Raw genomic sequence first — 17,693 nt, forward strand, 5'->3', positions numbered from 1 at the left:
AGTGACAATTACTCTTCTGCCCCACAGTCATCAAGACAGTATGGTACTACATATAGATCAATTAGAAAGCCCAGAGTGGTTTTATACAATGTAACCACTGGTCAACCACACTAGATCACTTTCTAACAGTGGATTAAAGATCAAGATCAGTAGAGGAGAACATAGCAAAACACTCTCAGAGCAGGATCCTCATGATCCACCTCCCAGACCAAGGAGCAAGGTGATTTTATATATAAATAATTTGCTTTCCAGAAGTTATAACTAAAAGCAGAAACTTACCTTCCCATTCTGTTGGGATATCCCCCACTTCATAGTCTATTTCTCTTTTATTTGCTGCTTCTACAATTCTTTTCTCTCGAATAGTTTGTCCTGGAAGACAAAAGTGAGAATCGCATTTTTAAAAGAACCCATGGCACAGTCAGAACTTTCCTGGTAGCTCAGCTGGTAAAGAATCCACCTGCAATGCAGGAGACCCTATTTTGATTCCTGGGTTGGGAAGATCTCCTGGCAAATGGATAGGCTACCCATTTCAGTATTCCTGGGCTTCCCAAGTGGCTCAGAGGTTAAAGAATCCATTTGCAATGTGGGAGATCTGGATTCAGTCCCTGAGTTGGGAAGATCCCCTGGAGGAGGGCATGGCAACTCACTCCAGTATTCTTGCCTAGAGAATCCCCATGGACCAAGGAGCCTGGAAGACTACATCCCTCGGATCGAAAAGAGTTGGACACTACTGAGCGGCTAAGAGCAAAGCACATGACACAGTCACCACTGAAAGAAGTATTTTCTCTTTAGATATTGCACACTTCCTCCTATGATAAGAGACTGAACAGGAAAAAGAACAGATTTCATTTAGATTTAAGTATATTAGAAAAAGCAGCTTCTAAACTACTTGACTTCAGCTCAGTTGCTCAGTTGTGTCTGACTCTGTGACCCCATGAACCGCAGCACGGCAGGCCTCCCTGTCCATCACCAACGGCCGGAGTTTACACAAACTCATGTCCATTGAGTCGGTGATGCCATCCAACCATCTCATCCTCTATCGTCCTCTTCTTCTCTTGCCCTCAATCTTGCCCAGCATCAGGATCTTTTCAAATGAGTCAGCTCTTTGCATCAGGTGGCCAAAGTATTAGAGTTTCAGCTTCAACATCAGTCCTGCCAATGAACACCCAGGACTGATCTCCTTCAGGATGGACTGGCTGGATCTCCTTGCAGTCCAAGGGACTCTCAAGAGTCTTCTCCAACACCACAGTTCAAACGCATCAGTTCGTCAGTGCTCAGCTTTCTTTATAGTCCAACTCTCACATCCATACGTGACTACTGGAAAAACCATAGCTTTGACTAGACGGACCTTTGTTGACTAAGTAATGTCTCTGCTTTTAATATGCTATCTAGGTTGGTCATAACTTTCCTTCCAAGGAGTAAGTGTCTTTTAATTTCATGGCTGCAATCACCATCCGCAGTGATTTTGGAGCCCTCCAAATATAAAGTCAGCCACTGTTTCCCCATCTATTTGCCATGAAGGGATAGGACCAGATGCCATGATCTTCGTTTTCTGGAGCTTTAAGCCAACTTTTTCACTCTCCTCTTTCACTTTCCTCAAGAGGCTCTTTAGTTCTTCTTCACTTTCTGCCATAAGGGTGGTGTCATCTGCATATCTGAGGTTATTGATATTTCTCCCGGCAATCTTGAATCCAGCCTGTGCTTCTTCCAGCCCAGTGTTTCTCATGACGTAGTCTGCATAGAAGTTAAATAAGCAGGGTGACAATATACAGCCTTGATGTACTCCTTTTCCTATTTGGAACCAGTCTGTTGTTCCATGTCCAGTTCTAACTGTTGCTTCCTGACCTGCATACAGGTTTCTCAAGAGGCAGGTCAGGTGGTCTGGTATTCCCATCTCTTTCAGAATTTTCCACAGTTTATTGTGATCCACACAGTCAAAGGCTTTGGCATAGTCAATAAAGCAGAAATAGATGTTTTTCTGGAACTCTCTTACATTTTTGATGATCCAGCGGATGTTGGCAATTTGATCTCTGGTTCCTCTGCCTTTTCTAAAACCAGCTTGAACATCAGGAAGTTCACAGTTCATGTATTGCTGAAGCCTGGCTTGAAAAATTTTGAGCATTACTTTACTAGCATGTGAGATAAGTGCAATTGTGTGGTAGTTTGAGCATTCTTTGGCATTGCCTTTCTTTGGGATTGGAATGAAAACAGACCTTTTCCAGTCCTGTGGCCACTGCTGAGTTTTCCAAATTTGCTGACACACTGAGTGCAGCACTTTCACAGCATCATCTTTCAGAATTTGAAACAGCTCAACTGGAATTCCATCACCTCCACTAGCTTTGTTTGTAGTGATGCTTCCTAAGGCCTACTTGACTTAGGATATCTGGCTCTAAGTGAGTGATCACACCATCGTGATTATCTGGGTCATGAAGATCTTTTTTCTACAGTTCTTCTGTGTATTCTTGCCACCTCTTCTTAATATCTTCTGCTTCTGTTAGGTCCAAATCATTTCTGTCCTATATTGAGCCCATCTTTGCATGAAATGTTCCCTTGGTATGTCTAATTTTCTTGAAGAGATATCTAGTCTTTCCTATTCTATTGTTTTCCTCCGTTTCTTTGCATTAATTGCTGAGGAAGGCTTTCTTATCTCTCCTTGCTATTCTTTGGAACTCTGCATTCAAATGGCATATCTTTCCTTTTCTCCTTTGGTTTTTGCTTCTCTTCTTATCCCAGCTATTTGTAAGGCCTCCTCAGACAGCCATTTTGCTTTTTTTGCATTTCTTTTTCTTGGGGATGGTCTTGATCCCTGTCTCCTGTACAATGTTACTACTGCTTCTGTCACTAAAACTACTTCAGAAATTTTAAATTTCCTACCATAGTATGAAAAAGTAATTTTGGCAGAATAAGTCTAGGTTCTGTGTAGAGAAAAAGAGAAGTCAATTAATTTGTAGGCCAATTAAAAAAACATTTTTATTAACAACAAAGTGTGTTTAACTCTTTCACACCCTGCAAGTATATATAGGAGAGATGCCAGAGGCTGCTGTTACTGCCCAAGGGAATCAACATTTTTGGCCCCACTACGGAAAATAATAGGGGGTTCCTTAAAAAAACTAAAAACAGAGATATCAAATTATCCAGCAATCCCATTCCTGGGCATGTATCTGGAAAAGATGAAAACTCTAATTTGAAAAGAGCAACGTACCCCAATGTTCACAGCACACTATTTACAATAGCCAAGCTATGGAAGCAACACAGGTGTCTATCAGAAGGTGGAACACACTACACTGTGGAATATTACTTGGCCATAAAAAAGAAAGAAATATTGCCATGTGAAGCAACCTGGAAGGACCTAAAGATCAGCATACTAAATTAAGTCACAGAAAGACAAATATTATATATTACTTATATGTGAAATCTAAAAAATAATACAAATGAACTTATTTTCAAAACAGAAAGACTCACAGACATAGAAAATAAACTTATGGTGACCAAAGGGGAAAGGGAGGAAAGTGAGGAATTAATTAGGCATATGGGATTAATAGGAATAAACTGCTATACATAAAACAGATGAGCAACAAGGATTTACTGCATAGCACAGGGAACAATATTCAATATCTTATGATAATCTATAATGGAAAACAATCTGGAAAGTATGTGTGTGTATATATATATGTGTCTCTGTGTGTGTATTTATATATATGTGCATGTGTGTGTGTATATATATATATCTGAATCATTTTTCTACATACTTGAAACTAACACAATATTGTAAAACAACTATATGTCAATAAATAAAAAGTCCTGATTATATCCTTTTGAAGCAACTTTATCAAAATGATGGTTTCAAAACACATTTCTTTGTCATTGAAACTTTAATCCTGAAGAAACCAGGTAATTTTCTACGGTTCAACAGTTAACAAGTCTGCCTGCCTATTTCAGGCAATGCAAGTTAAAAGAGAGAAGACACTGGTAAATAATGGTGAGGGGAGGAGTATGGCTTAACAATGATCAAACCAGTCAGGGAGAGAAATCTGGGCCTCGCAAAATACTACTTTCTCCTCCCACTCCTAGGCCAACCTTACACTAATCCGAACGGACTAGGTGACATAATTCAAGAAGCTGACTTTGTTCCCTGCAAATCTCTCTCCCATATGACATGAAATTCTACCAATTAAAAAATTCCTTCGGGACTTTCCCTGCTGGTCCAGTGGCTAAGACTCCACGCTAAGATGAAGCCAAAAAAAATTTTTTTTCAATTATAGACAAGGAAACTTCTAGGAGTGACTGTGCAGGAGATAGGGAACTACAAAAAGGAAGCCTAAGATTACCAAGCGGCCAATTTTATTTCCTTTGCCTTAGTAATAGTAAGTGAAAGGTTAGGATTTCACAGGAAAGCCATTAATGACTAAAAACTCTGAGACGAGATCAAGGAATCTCTGCATTTTATTACGGACTCATTTAATCAGGCTGGTTTAATCCTGAGGTTCTCCAAGAGGAGTTCCCTTTTGCTTATCTTATCTTACCTAATAAATACACAGTAGGACAAGGGATCAGTAGTAAAGCTCCCAGGCTATAGGGACAAGAATTAGGGTAAAAGGAGCCTACAACAATGACCACTGCATTACTTTCATAGCAGAAGCTCAACATATATACATATATTTTTATTAAAATGCTACTTATATCCACATATATAAACACATCATAATAATAAGAGTTCCTATAAATTTAGCATAGACTAAATTCACTGAAGTATGTTTACATGACAATTTTCAAAACATTTGAGAGTCAAAATATCTGTGCCTTCATATAGTCCCTAACTTAAAACTAAGATGTAAGTATGTCTTTTTAGCAATAACAAGTACAGAAAATTATCGTCTAAAATACAAAATGCTAACAGATGGGCTTCTGAAAGTTCATATGTGTTCTATAAGGTTTTAAGTGTACATCAATAAAATTGAGCATATGAGCGAATGGAGAGGTCTACCATTCACAGCAGCACCAGTAAATGTATACACGTGTATATCTATACATTTCCTACCCTCGAGTTTATAAGCCTCATTTAACCTATCTTAAGGATTTTAAAATCAAAAGTCCTATCTATTGGTGTATATATGGAAAGACAAGAGTAATTCAAGAATTAGTCACTGATAATAGATGACATCAAAGGTTTATAAAACACATGTACACACCTTCAACAATACAAAATAAGGCCTTTATTTTATTGCATAACCTCTTAGTAACCAGATATGGGTTTTCCCCCTCAAATAAACTGTTTTAAGACTACTCCATTCTTTGGAATAAATGCTACTTGTACAACTATGAACTGGGAATAAAACTTATGCTTTGTACTTAGTAAGAAATTATGCACAAATTGAACACTTACTCATTCTAATATGTTTTCATACAAGAGTTGTAAAGAGGATCCTATGTACCATAGCAAAAAAAAATTCCATCTAGTAAATGGAGTAAATATAAGTACTTACTCAAGTGTCTAATTCTATGGTCTAATTTACATTTAAAAATTAACTTAATAACAAAGACATTAAATCTAATGTATATATAGGTTTAATAAGGCCTAATACAACAATAAACAATCAACAGTGGTATACTCCATGAATATTAAGTAAAACAATATAATACTATATTTTACTTAATATTAAACAATATTAAATTAAAATAGCCAAAAGTCTGAATTTAGGTAGATCAATAATGGTCAATGGTATATGGATTTAAAGTCTGTGTAAGTAATAGTGCTGTGCTAAGCTGCTTCAGTTGTGTCTGACTCTTTGTGACCCTATGGCCTGTAGCCCACCTGGTTCCTCTATCCATGGGATTCTCCAGGCAAGAACACTGGAGTGGGTTGCCATGCTCTCCTCTAGGTGATCTTCCCGACCCAGGGACTGAACCTGTGTCTCTTAATAGGCGGGTTCTTTATCACTAGTGCAACCTGGGAAGCCCAATGTATTGTTTCCCAAACTTAAAACTTTGTTTTAAAAAATACGGAATCCATTTAGTTAAAAGAAGAAAAAAGGCACGATTCTTTGGTATCAGGTAGATGATGGGTTTAGGTAAAAGATTTCATCTGTTCTACTGGGTTTCGGGCTTCCCTGGTGGCTCAGAGGTTAAAGCGTCTGCCTCCAATGCGGGAGACCCGGGTTTGATCCCTGGGTCGGGAAGATCCCTTGGAGAAGGAAATGGCAATCCATGCCAGTATTCTTGCCTGGAGAATCCCATGGACGGAGAAGCCAAGTAGGTTACAGTCCATGGGGTCGCAAAGAGTTGGACAAGACTGAGCGACTTCACCGACTACTGGGTTTCTGGCACAGAGTATAAGGACCCTGGACACAGACAAAGGAAAGAAGAGCTCGAGTAGAGAGCCCTAAACTACACTCATGCAAGTGCCTGCTTTGCAATTTTGGTCACACTATGTGGTATTAATTCCCTAATATTTTTCTTTAATTTTGACTTGCTTTATTCTTCAATATTCACTTTTACTTTACCCCACCTTCCCCTCAAAAAACCCAGAAAATCACTGATTTAATATACTAGTTGTATTGTGTTCAACCATACATAAAATAGATAAATATCTTTAAATGTAATGGGTTGTCTTTGTACCTCGTGAAGTCATCTTGAACACTAGTCTGGAGAGACAGGCCCAGTGGCACATATGTTGATACAGGGCATAGGAATCAACATACCAGTAAGAAATTACTATGGATAGGAAATGGTCAGTGAACACTGAAGTATTGTTTGGATTGTGTTTACTCTTCATTGCAAAAAACCCTACGTTATGTACAATCTTAGGTTAGGTTTGAAAGGCGGTGGCAAAGATCTTAGAAGTAGTAAGGGAGTGGTACTTGTCTCAGTATATACTTTTGAATAAGTTTGAAAACATGCTTATGTTCTATATATTCAAAAAATTAAATAAACATAGATGTGAAAGGAAAATAAAGGAAATGAAAGCAAGCTGAAATAAATAAACCCAACTTTATTTCAGACTAAAAACACAACTATACTGAGTGGGGAAAGAAAAGAAAGAACTATAGCAGGTAGCTTATGAACATGGTATTTGCATATGTACCCTAAGTCTTGGGCAGGAAAAGACCCGCAGATACATCCTGAACTGTTTATAGTATCTTTGTTTTCTGTCGTGGTATGGGTAAGGCAATTCTGAAACTACTTTAGATGCATGATTCAGCAAATGTGTGTATGTATTAACGTTACTGGAAGCCAGAGCTCTCATTGTGGAAGGATATATAGACATGCAATGGGAAAAGGCAAAAAAGACCAGGGGTAAGATTGAAACTGGAGATAATGGCTTATGATAAATAAGATAGATATGTATTTGTACACAGATATATGTATTTTCACATATACATGTATACACTTTTCTGGTTCTATTTGCAGAAAGAGCCTAGAAGCAAAGGCCTTAGTAGCAAGAAGGATTCCTAATTCTCAAATCTTGGTCTCTATGCCATCATCCATCAAAAGAAATCAGGATTCCTCAGAAAAATGGTTGATTTCAGGCCTAGGGCAGGGTGGATTCAAGGGGAGCCTGGAACATCTTGCTATGCCAAAAAGACAAGAGTTAAAAAAAAAAACAATGATGATAATAGGGGCCTGTTACAAGGACTTAAGAGCCAGCTTGAAGGTGCAGACACTGGCTAAATCTGGGATAATCTGAGCACCAAAATAATCCAGGAATTACAGACCAGCAATTGTCAAAGTGTAAAAGAGAGATCTGTAGGGTGCCTATGACCCTTTTAGGTGATTCTGAGGCTTTTAATAATGCTAAGATGTTATTTTCCTCTTAATTTTTTCATGAATGTACAATGGAGTTTTCTAGAGGTTATATCATATGTGATATAGTAACATACTGAATGAGGAAACAGATATGAAAAATCCACCTATCTTTTATTAAGTCACACATTAGGAGGATTTGCATATAAAACAAAGCAATGCTACTCTTTTCTCTAAATGTATCTGTTTTGGAAAGCATAGTTATTTCTGATCAAAATACATTCTTTCCATAAATATGTAATGAATTTATTAGAGTTATTTTTAATGAATTATTAAATACTTTTAAAATTCCATTTTAGTTTCAATATAATAAATATTAAATATATACCTTATAAACAAAGCTCTTTCAATAATTATTAAGAGTTTAAAGGGATTCTGAGACCAAAACGCATAAGAATTATATAGCACTGAAAAGAATGGAATCCACAAAGCCAAACCACTAAACATGTAGATAAACAGATGAATAAGTAAATAAATTGAGATTAAAACACTCTTGTTTACCACAGTGCCAAACAGGATATGCGCAGTAACTGTAAGAGCTGGAAAATCATCATTTTGTAACCATCCTGATAAAGAATGGTTCTGGTCAGAATCATTAAGAGGAGAGGATTCTGTCTTCTGTTTTCATTTGGATGTAATTTCCCTTTCCTCTACATTTAGGGTGTCCCTACACATTGGAAAACTAAATAAAACTTACTTGGTTAGAAATTTATAAAATTTCTAATTTGTTACCTCAAATACTGCTTTCCTAGGGTCTCAGTGACCCTGCTGATGAGTAGGACTCTTGACAGGTGCCAGTCTGAGGCAGACGACACCAATGGCCCAGAAGAATGAAACTGCAGACTTACGTGTTTCTCCTTACTTGGGCCACTGCTCCTTTCCTAATCCATCCACAGAGGCTAGGAAAAATATTTAAGCAGACTTTAATCTTTAAATGTTGAAGCATCAGACTCACAAAATATCTACCACAGGGGAGAAGAAGCTTTCTCCCATGAACACCAAGTCAAAGATGGAGGCCTATGTTGGTGGTGGCCCACGAGCACATGCAGTCCTGGTGAGGGTTTTCAGCCAGCTGTCTACTTCCAGCCCCGTATTCCTGCTGGTGGAGCACCACGAGGACAATGGACGGAATTCAGGGGCGACTCTGAGGTGGAAAGAGAGACTGGGCTGAGTACAGTGGCACATCTCTGGGATCGCTATCCCCTTGAAAACAAGCAAGATTCTGGCCTTTGATGCCTGACAGGAGCCCCTGGCTTGGAGGAATGGTAATGAAGTAGGCAGAATGGCCAAGTAAGATCTTTGCTGCCTGACTGACGTCTGGTCCTTTACCCCAGTGGCAGAGATCAGTGCAAACCAGGTAATAATTCTCAATCAGTCTGTGTGGTGATGTATAGAAGATTGAACTTTGCATACGAAAGGAGGCTTAGAAGTGTCGATGCATAATATATGAGAGCGTGGGCTACTGAAAGCCAAGACCCACACTATATATGTTAGATTTGGATACCTAAAACCTTGTTATTCTGAACTCTTTACATTTTTTAAAAAAACATCAATTAAGAGTACTAAATGAGAATCCTTACACTGAAAGTCATTTTCCAATTTGACTTACAGCATAATTTGACTGAAGTTACTCAGAGGTAACATTTTTTTTTTTTTTACTATGAATCTGCTTTGTACCAGGCAATGTTTATGTGCCCTTGATATATTATCCATTATCTATAAAATAATCTTTTACAGATGAGGAAAATGAGACATAAGGTGATTAGCTTATCCAAATACACACAACTAAAGTAGTAGAACCAGTATTTGCCCCCAAGCTTTTTTTGGAATCCTAACAGGAAGCATTTTCCATTTAACACTTTAAAATTAGCATTTACAAAGTCTGCACATAGTATCATTATAGATATCCAATTAAAAACTAACATTTTATTCATAACTATCATAAGCTATTATTTTTCCATAGTGATCAAATGAGGCATTCCTGCTTGAAAATGAAATGATTGTATAATTTGACATATTCTACATATATTTATGTGAGCACTGAAGACTATCTCAGCAGGTCTCAGCAGGTAATACTTTTTTAAAAGTAATTAAAGAGGCCTTCCAGATAAGCTTTCAGAATTTTTAAGACTGCCAACTAGTTCAATGGATTACCTAAAATCTTATTAGCTTCCCCATTCTTACAGGTTTCCCATAAGGAATCTCAGCTTCTTCTATCTTAGAAAATCTGAAATTATATAAAAACGCTGGGTTATTCTAAAATGCCTTATACAATATGGTTTAACTTTCTAGAACTCAAAAGTGAGAGGTCTTAAACTATATCCAGAAAAACAGCGGAAAAATCACAAGGGATCTACTTCCTTTATTATCATAAACATTTTGTGGCAAGTTTATAGCACAACAATACTCTTTTGTTTAAATCTGACTTCATAAATTTTTCAAAGGCTGTAAATAACATTTGTAAAATTTAGGTCTGAATGTATACAGGAAGAACATCAAAATTTAAGACAAAAAAAGATGAACCTACCGCCAATTTGTGTCTGTGCTTTTTCACATGGACAATAAACTCTTATTTACTGTCTTTTTTTAGAGTTCCATAGTAATATTATATGCAGAGTACATCATGCGAAATGCCTGGCTGGGTGAATCACAAGCTGGGGTTGCCGGGAGAAGTATCAACAACCTCAGATATGCAGATGACATCACTCTAATGGCAGAAAGCGAAGAGGAACTAAAGAGCATCTTGATTAGGGTGAAAAAGGAGAGAGAAAAAGCTGGCTTGAAACTCAGCATTAAAAAAAGGATGATCATGGCATTGGGTCCTATCACTTCATGGCAAATAGAAGGGGAAAAAGTGGACAGATTTTATTTTCTCGGGCTTTAAAACTACCGCAGATGGTGACTGCAGCCATGAAACTTAAAAGATGCTTGCTCACTGGAAAGAAAGCTATGACAAACCTAGATAGCATATTAAAAATTGGATATATCACTTTGCCAACAAAGGTTCACATAATCAAAGCTACAGTTTTTCCAGTAGTCATGTCATGTACAGGTGTGAGAGTTGGACCATAAAGAAGGCTGAACATTGAAGAATTGATAGTTTTGAATTGTGGTGCTGGAAAAGACTCTTGAGAGTCCCCTGGACAGCAAGGAGATCAAACCAGTCAACCCTAAAGGAAATCAACCCTGAATATTCACTAGAAGGACTGATGCTGAAGTTGAAACTCCAGTACTTAGGCCACCCGATATGAAGAGCTGAAATGCTGGAAAAGATCCTAATGATGGGAAAGGTTGAAGGCAAAAGAGGAGGGCAGCAGAGGATGAGATGGTTAGATAGCATCACCAACTCAATGCACACGAATCTGCGCAAACTCCAGGAGACAGATGACAACACCTTTATGGCAGAAAGTGAAGAACTAAAGAGCTTCTTGATGCGAAAGAGGAGAGTGAAAAAGCTGGCTTAAAGCTCAACATTCAGAAAACTGAGATCATGGCATCCAGTCCCACCACTTCATGGCAAATAGATGGGGAAACAGTGGAAACAGTGTTAGACTTTTATTTTGGGGGGCTCCAAAATCACTGCAGATGGTGACTGCAGCCATGAAAGTAAAAGATGCTTACTCCTTGGAAGGAAAGTTATGACCAACCTAGACAGCATACTAAAAAGCAGAGATATTACTTTGCCAACAAAGGTCTGTCTAGTCAAGGCTATGGTTTTCCAGTGGTCATGTATGGATGTGAGAGTTGGACTATGAAGAAAGCTGAGTGCAGTAGAAGTGATGCTTTTGAACTGTGGTGTTGGAGAAGACTCTTGAGAGTCCCGTGGACTAGAAGGAGATCCAGCCAGTCCATTCTAAAGGAGATCAGTCCTGGGTGTTCATCGGAAGGACTGATGTTGAAGCTGAAACTCCAATACTTTGGCCACCTGATGTGAAGAGCTGACTCATTTGAAAAGGCTAATGCTGGGCAAGATTGAGGGCAAGAGGAGAAGGGGACGACAGGATGAGATGGTTGGATGGCATCATCAAATCAATGGACATGGGTTTGGGTGAACTCCTGGAGTTGGTGATGGACAGGGAGGCCTGGCATGCTGCAGTTCATGGGGTCGCAAAGAGTCGGACACGACTGAGCGACTGAACTGACTGACCAGGAGACAGTGAAGGATGGAGGAACCTGGTGTACTGCAGTCCATGGGGTCACAAAGATCGTACATGACTAAGCGAACCACCACCAACAGTATATTATAAGCAAATAAAACTTGAAAATTCTCAAAATGTTATTCAAACAATAAGGTGGTTTAGTCACTACGTCATGTCCAACTCTTGTGACCCCATGGACTAGACTACCAGATTCCTCTGTCCATGGGATTCTCCACGCAAGAACACTCAAATGGGTTGCCATTTCCTTCTCCAGGGGACTTTCTTGACCTAGGAATTGAACCCTGGTCTCTTGAACTGCAGGCAGATTCTTTACCGACTGAGCTATGAGGGAAATCCCTATATATTGAAGAGTCTATTACAATAATCTAAAAAGATTCAAAGTCAAAAGTTCAGTAGGTTTTCTGATTCTAGTCCCAAATCAGGCACATACATCTTAGAAATGTCCAGTATTTTACTTCATTTATGTCTTTTCCATTACTGCAGAAATCAAACATTGAAAATAGCTATGTTTTTTAAAAAATAGACACCTGAATGTTCTGTATAAAATCACCTAGTTTCCAAACTGCAAGGAATTTTTTATGCTCAGAAAAAGTGCAGCTGTAATTATACTTGTCCCGCACCCCCAAAAGAATTAATCATTAAAAAGAAAAATTCAAATGATGGATTCATACTATTTATGAACATACATAATAATGTGTTCACTTTGAAGAGCTGAAAGAGAAGCAGCCATCTGGTTTTGATTGATGTTTAGGAAATCAGTATCTTGAAGTACTTTATTCATCTAATATATTCTACAGTTCTTTGTAAAGCTAAATTATATTCAATGTATAAAGTATATTTATGTTGAGAATTTGAGCATTTGAAGAAATAACACAAAAAACTAACATTTGATGACTCTGCTATATAACTATGTCTGAATCATGACAGATGAGTTAAATGTCTTAAATACACATAAAAAGGGAAGGACAATAAAGGAGGGTATAAAATTTTTTTTAGCCAAATTAAACAGGCTTTAAAACATACAGAAATTTCAGGTTTTAAAAAGACGTATTCTTACAATGAGGAAATTTATAATTGGCTTAAAATTTTTTTTTCATTTTGAAGTGAAAGTTGTTAGCTAAAGCAAACAAATTCCAATCCGGTACATCCTTAATATAAAAAGGAATAGTATTTTCTCCTCTCAAAATTAGCAAATACTCATAGTGTTGTAAAACAAATATAATCAAAGCATTTGATTTCCATTTGAATACTTGGGTCTGTCAATAGAGAGGCAAAGAGAGAAGCTGAAGGAATTAATTTTTAAAAGTAGCAAATATTATTAAAATTTAGAGAATTATTAAACTACACTATACCACTTGCAAAGCTTGGGACTACCTCAAATTTTATTTTCAGATTTGAAAGGTAGATGACATAGCTGATCATTTGATTAATTTCTAGACCCAAACAGTTTCACAGAAATCAAATAGTTGTTGGCCATTTCTCAAAGATCATAAAAGCATCAAGGACTACCATGACTAATTCACAAAACAGATGACAGTTATAAACATGGATAATTTAGTGAAAATAGAGTATACTTTGTGATATATTAGTCTTAATTTTAAAATATATATATATATTTAGTTATTAGTCCATCAAATTATTAATATCTTTCATTCATCTATTTAGTTTGGTTGACATCAGGCACTACTTATGAATGAACAGAAATCTATTCTGATATAGAAAGAGACCACATATACTCATCTAATGAAACATGATACATTCATCTATTTAACAGGAACTATACTAGTATTTGTGAACCAGATTTCTGAGTATAAAAACTGGGCTCAGTTGCTAAGAGACTGAGGTGTCAATAATTTTCAAACTCTTAAGTTTGTAGACGAATTTATGAAACTGTTCAAAGCAGAGCTTCTCTGGTTGAAGCAGGCAGGGGTCCGTCCAAAGTACAATTTACTCTCCTCCCCTTCCCTGGAGACAACCTCCTTACATTGTTAGAGTCCCAAGAAGCACTGTGCAATTCACTAATACAGACCACATCCTGCACTTCTGAAACTGCAAAATCCACCCATGAACATATATTCGTTCTCCAGACAAAATCAAGATCTTGTGAATAGCAGAAAGACCATATTGCTTCTCTTCCTACCCAATCTTTCACGTAGTTAATCCTGTGATCTGTCGCAAATCCTGAGTGATCCATGTAAGACAATGCAGGATTGTTCCTTAAATTTCATACACTAAGGAGTGGTGGTGATGTAGTCGCTAAACCATGTCTGACTCTTGCAACCTCATGGACTGTAGCCTACCAGACTCCCCTGTCCATGGGATTTTCCAGGCAAGAATACTGGAGTGGGTTGCCATTTCCTTCTCCAGGGGATCTTCCCAACCCAGGGATTAAACCCAGGTCTCCTGCACTGCAGGCAGATTCTTTCCTGACCGAGCCACCAGGGAAGCCCTAAGGAGATACAGGCCCACTTCAGTTGTGGAGTACTTTAAGATGGATGTCTCCAAATCACTGTGCACAGGAATGTGGGGACTGTTTCTAGTCAAAAGTATGCTGGTAATGCTCCTCAGGATATTACCTGCAAAAGAATCAAATAACTGGACTTAAAATTTCTTTTTTAGTAGTAATTAATAAATGATAAAGCCTAACACTTTTTTCCTAAGCCTTGCTACTTCTTTATAAGCTTCCAGAGTCCAGAGACAATATAATTTAGCAACATATCAATAACATTTTGCTAAAGTGGTTTTATTCATCAGTATTATCTGATTCATTCAGAAAAGCAGAATCATATTTATTGAGCAACATTTATGTGCATAGTACTTAGCTGACATTTTTACTTCGGGCCACGAGCAACTTAACTACTGTATGACAATAGCACCACCTATTGGTTGCCAAGGGCTCATAACAATCCAAAATCCACCTGCTTCCTTGCCCTTCAGAAAGACTAAAGCATAATTTGGGCTCTTCTTTTATTCCACCTTTTATTATTAAACCCACTTGAAAAAATTTTCAGCTGAGTTAAACCTACTTGAAAAAGTTATCATATATATATATATATATATATATATATATGTAAGTGTAAGTAAGTGTTAGTTGCTCAGTTGTGCCCGACTCTTTGTGACCCCATGGACTACAGCCCACCAGTCTCCTCTGTCCATGAGATTTTCCAGGCAGGGATACTGGAGTGGGTTGCCATTTCCTTCTCCAGGGGATCTTCCCAACCCAGGGATCAAACCCAGGGGTCTCCTGCACTGCAGGCAGATTCTTTACTGACTGAGCTACAAGGGAAGCTATATACACACAAACATATCCTTTTCTTCTCCTTCATCTCTCCTTTTAGAAAACCGTAGAGTTCACTGGTGGCTCAGAGGTTAAAGCGTCTGCCTCTGATGCGGGAGACCTGGGTTCAATCGCTGGGTTGGGAAGATCCCCTGGAGAAGGAAATGGTAACCCACTCCAGTACTCTTGCCTAGAGAATCCCATGGACAGAGAAGCCTGGTAGGCTACATAGGTCCACGGGGTCGCAAAGAGTTGGACACGACTGAGCAACTTCACTTTCACTTTCAGATGGTAAAGAATCTGCCTGGAATTGGGGTTTGATTCCTGGGTCAGGAAGATCCCCTGGAGAAGAAAATGGCAACCCATTGAAGTATTCTTGCCTGGAGAATTCCATAGACAGGGTAGCCTGGCGGGCTATAGTCCGTGGGGTCACAAAAAGTCAGACACAACTGAGCAACTAATATCTCTCATCCTTCAGAGTTAATGCAACTCTCTTAATTGCACTGCTAAACAATATATGTTTTTGCTGCTGCTGCTAAGTCGCTTCAGTTGTGTCTGACTCTGTGCGACCCCATAGATGGCAGCCCACCAGGCTCCTCCGTCCATGGGATTTTCCAGGCAAGAGTACTGGAGTGGGTTGCCATTGCCTTCTCCGGTGTTTTTGCTAACATTCAGCAATTCAGATGAATTGAGGGTTAAAAGGGATTTGAGAATTATTCTGGAAACCGAACCGCCATTTATAACACAATTACTATTGAAAAATGTGTTCAATTTAAGCAATCTGCTTATGTGGAACTTTTGGAATTCAAGTAGGTTGGGAACTTGCTTTAAAACAAAAATATAAAAGCATTAAGACCTCACTGTGGTTTCCAAGGCAAACGCAGGAACAGAATTCTGATACAAAACTATATTGCATATACCTTCCCCCTTTTTAGAGTTGATGAACATCTGTCTTGTCCTGTGGAATCCGAATCTTTCAGTACACACACTGGAATACTCAAAAAAATGATGAAGGTATATTGCTACTCTGCAGTGGCTCATTAAAGTTACACCAATGATATCAGATAATATTAGATCTCATTATTTTAACTTCATCTCTATGGTGAAAATTACCAGGATTACATCTATTACTCTAACCACTTCAGTTCAGTCCCTCATTCATGTCCGACTCTTTGCGACCCCGTGGACTGCAGCACGCCAGGCCTCCCTTGTCTAACTAACCACTTAATGAGCACCAACCATGAACTGATGTCCTTACATTTCTGTTACACAGAGCTTTGTATCTTTCTGTAATACATCCTTAGTATCTAGCCCCTGAAGCTGTGCTGCCTTCATGGTAAACTCTGTAAGTGCTCATGTGTGGGAATACCATGTTGAAGTGGGGAAATAAGATACCCCAAGCTAAGCAATCAATATGAAGCAACTTTTTAAAATGTAATTTGTTTGGGGGTTTTTCTTGGCTTCATGGCACAGCATGTGGGGTCTTAGTTCCTCAACCAGGAATCAAATCCGTGCCCCTTGCAGTGGAAGTATGGAGTCTTAACCAACTGGACCGCTAGTGAAGTACCAATAGGAGGTCATTTTTGTTTTGGTACCGGTCAAGTAGCAAAGGTTTTGTCCCTTGGCCTTTCCCCTGTACTTTAGTTCTAGAAACTGCTCCTGATAACCTGATTTGAATGCAATTTGTTACAGGCATTTGTTATATGCCTCTGCTCCATATACATGGTACTCGTAACTGCTCTCACCTGTCTGGACAGAATCCATTCTTGGTGGAAAGACAGATCCTACTCCTGTACACCAATTCCATGGTCTGCTGAAACTCGTCTACGGCTTAAGGATTATATCAAGTGCCCAAGTTGCCAAGCCCTCTCTAGCCTTGCAAATCTCCTGTCTAGGACTAACTCATCAGGACTGGAAACCTATGGTCGGGTCTGCTGATTCATCAGTCGTTGTGACATCGGGGCTTCCCAGGTGGCTCAGTGGTAAAGAATCTGCCTGCCAATGCAGGACACACAGGTGACTCAGGTTTGATTACTGGGTCAGGAAGATCCCCTGGGATAGAAAATGGCCAGCCACTCCGGTACTTTTGCCCGGGACAGAGGAGCCTGGTGTCTACAGTCCAAAGGGTCACAAACAGTCAGACATGACTGAGCATGAGCACTCCTCTTCCCTCCTATGACATCCACCTGTCCTGAGCCTCAGCTGCTTTTCCCTTAAAATCTCTCAAGTCTTTGGATTGTACTATTGCTTTACTCACTTCCTAATTTAAAAACTTCAATTGTTTTCCTAATATTCATAAGAATATACTTAACATTATATTTTTCTTGTTAAATTGGTCAATAGTATGTTTTAAAATTATTTTAAGACAATTTCAATTGATTTTACTACTGCTCGCCATCCATGATGCAAACTTTCAACAAAATACATACTTATTAATGTTCTTCTAATTTAATCTT

The 17,693-nt window shown here is 38.5% G+C and overlaps 1 protein-coding gene across 2 annotated transcripts in view; it reads right to left on the reverse strand.

The window, feature by feature from the left end:
- The window catches only part of NDUFAF2 (NADH:ubiquinone oxidoreductase complex assembly factor 2), a 177,418-nt gene that overhangs the window by 76,672 nt on the left and 83,053 nt on the right, over positions 1 to 17,693 (reverse strand). The window contains exon 2 of one of the 2 annotated variants that reach the window (XM_004016952.6): positions 280 to 369. The exons of the other annotated variant lie outside the window; for it this stretch is intronic. Within the exon in view, the coding sequence (XP_004017001.2) occupies positions 280 to 369 (90 nt within the window). The remainder of the gene's footprint in view (positions 1 to 279; positions 370 to 17,693) is intronic. 2 annotated transcript variants of the gene reach the window in all.

The sequence above is a fragment of the Ovis aries genome, chromosome 16 (genome assembly GCF_016772045.2).
Source record: "Ovis aries strain OAR_USU_Benz2616 breed Rambouillet chromosome 16, ARS-UI_Ramb_v3.0, whole genome shotgun sequence".
Taxonomy (NCBI): Eukaryota; Metazoa; Chordata; class Mammalia; order Artiodactyla; family Bovidae; genus Ovis; species Ovis aries.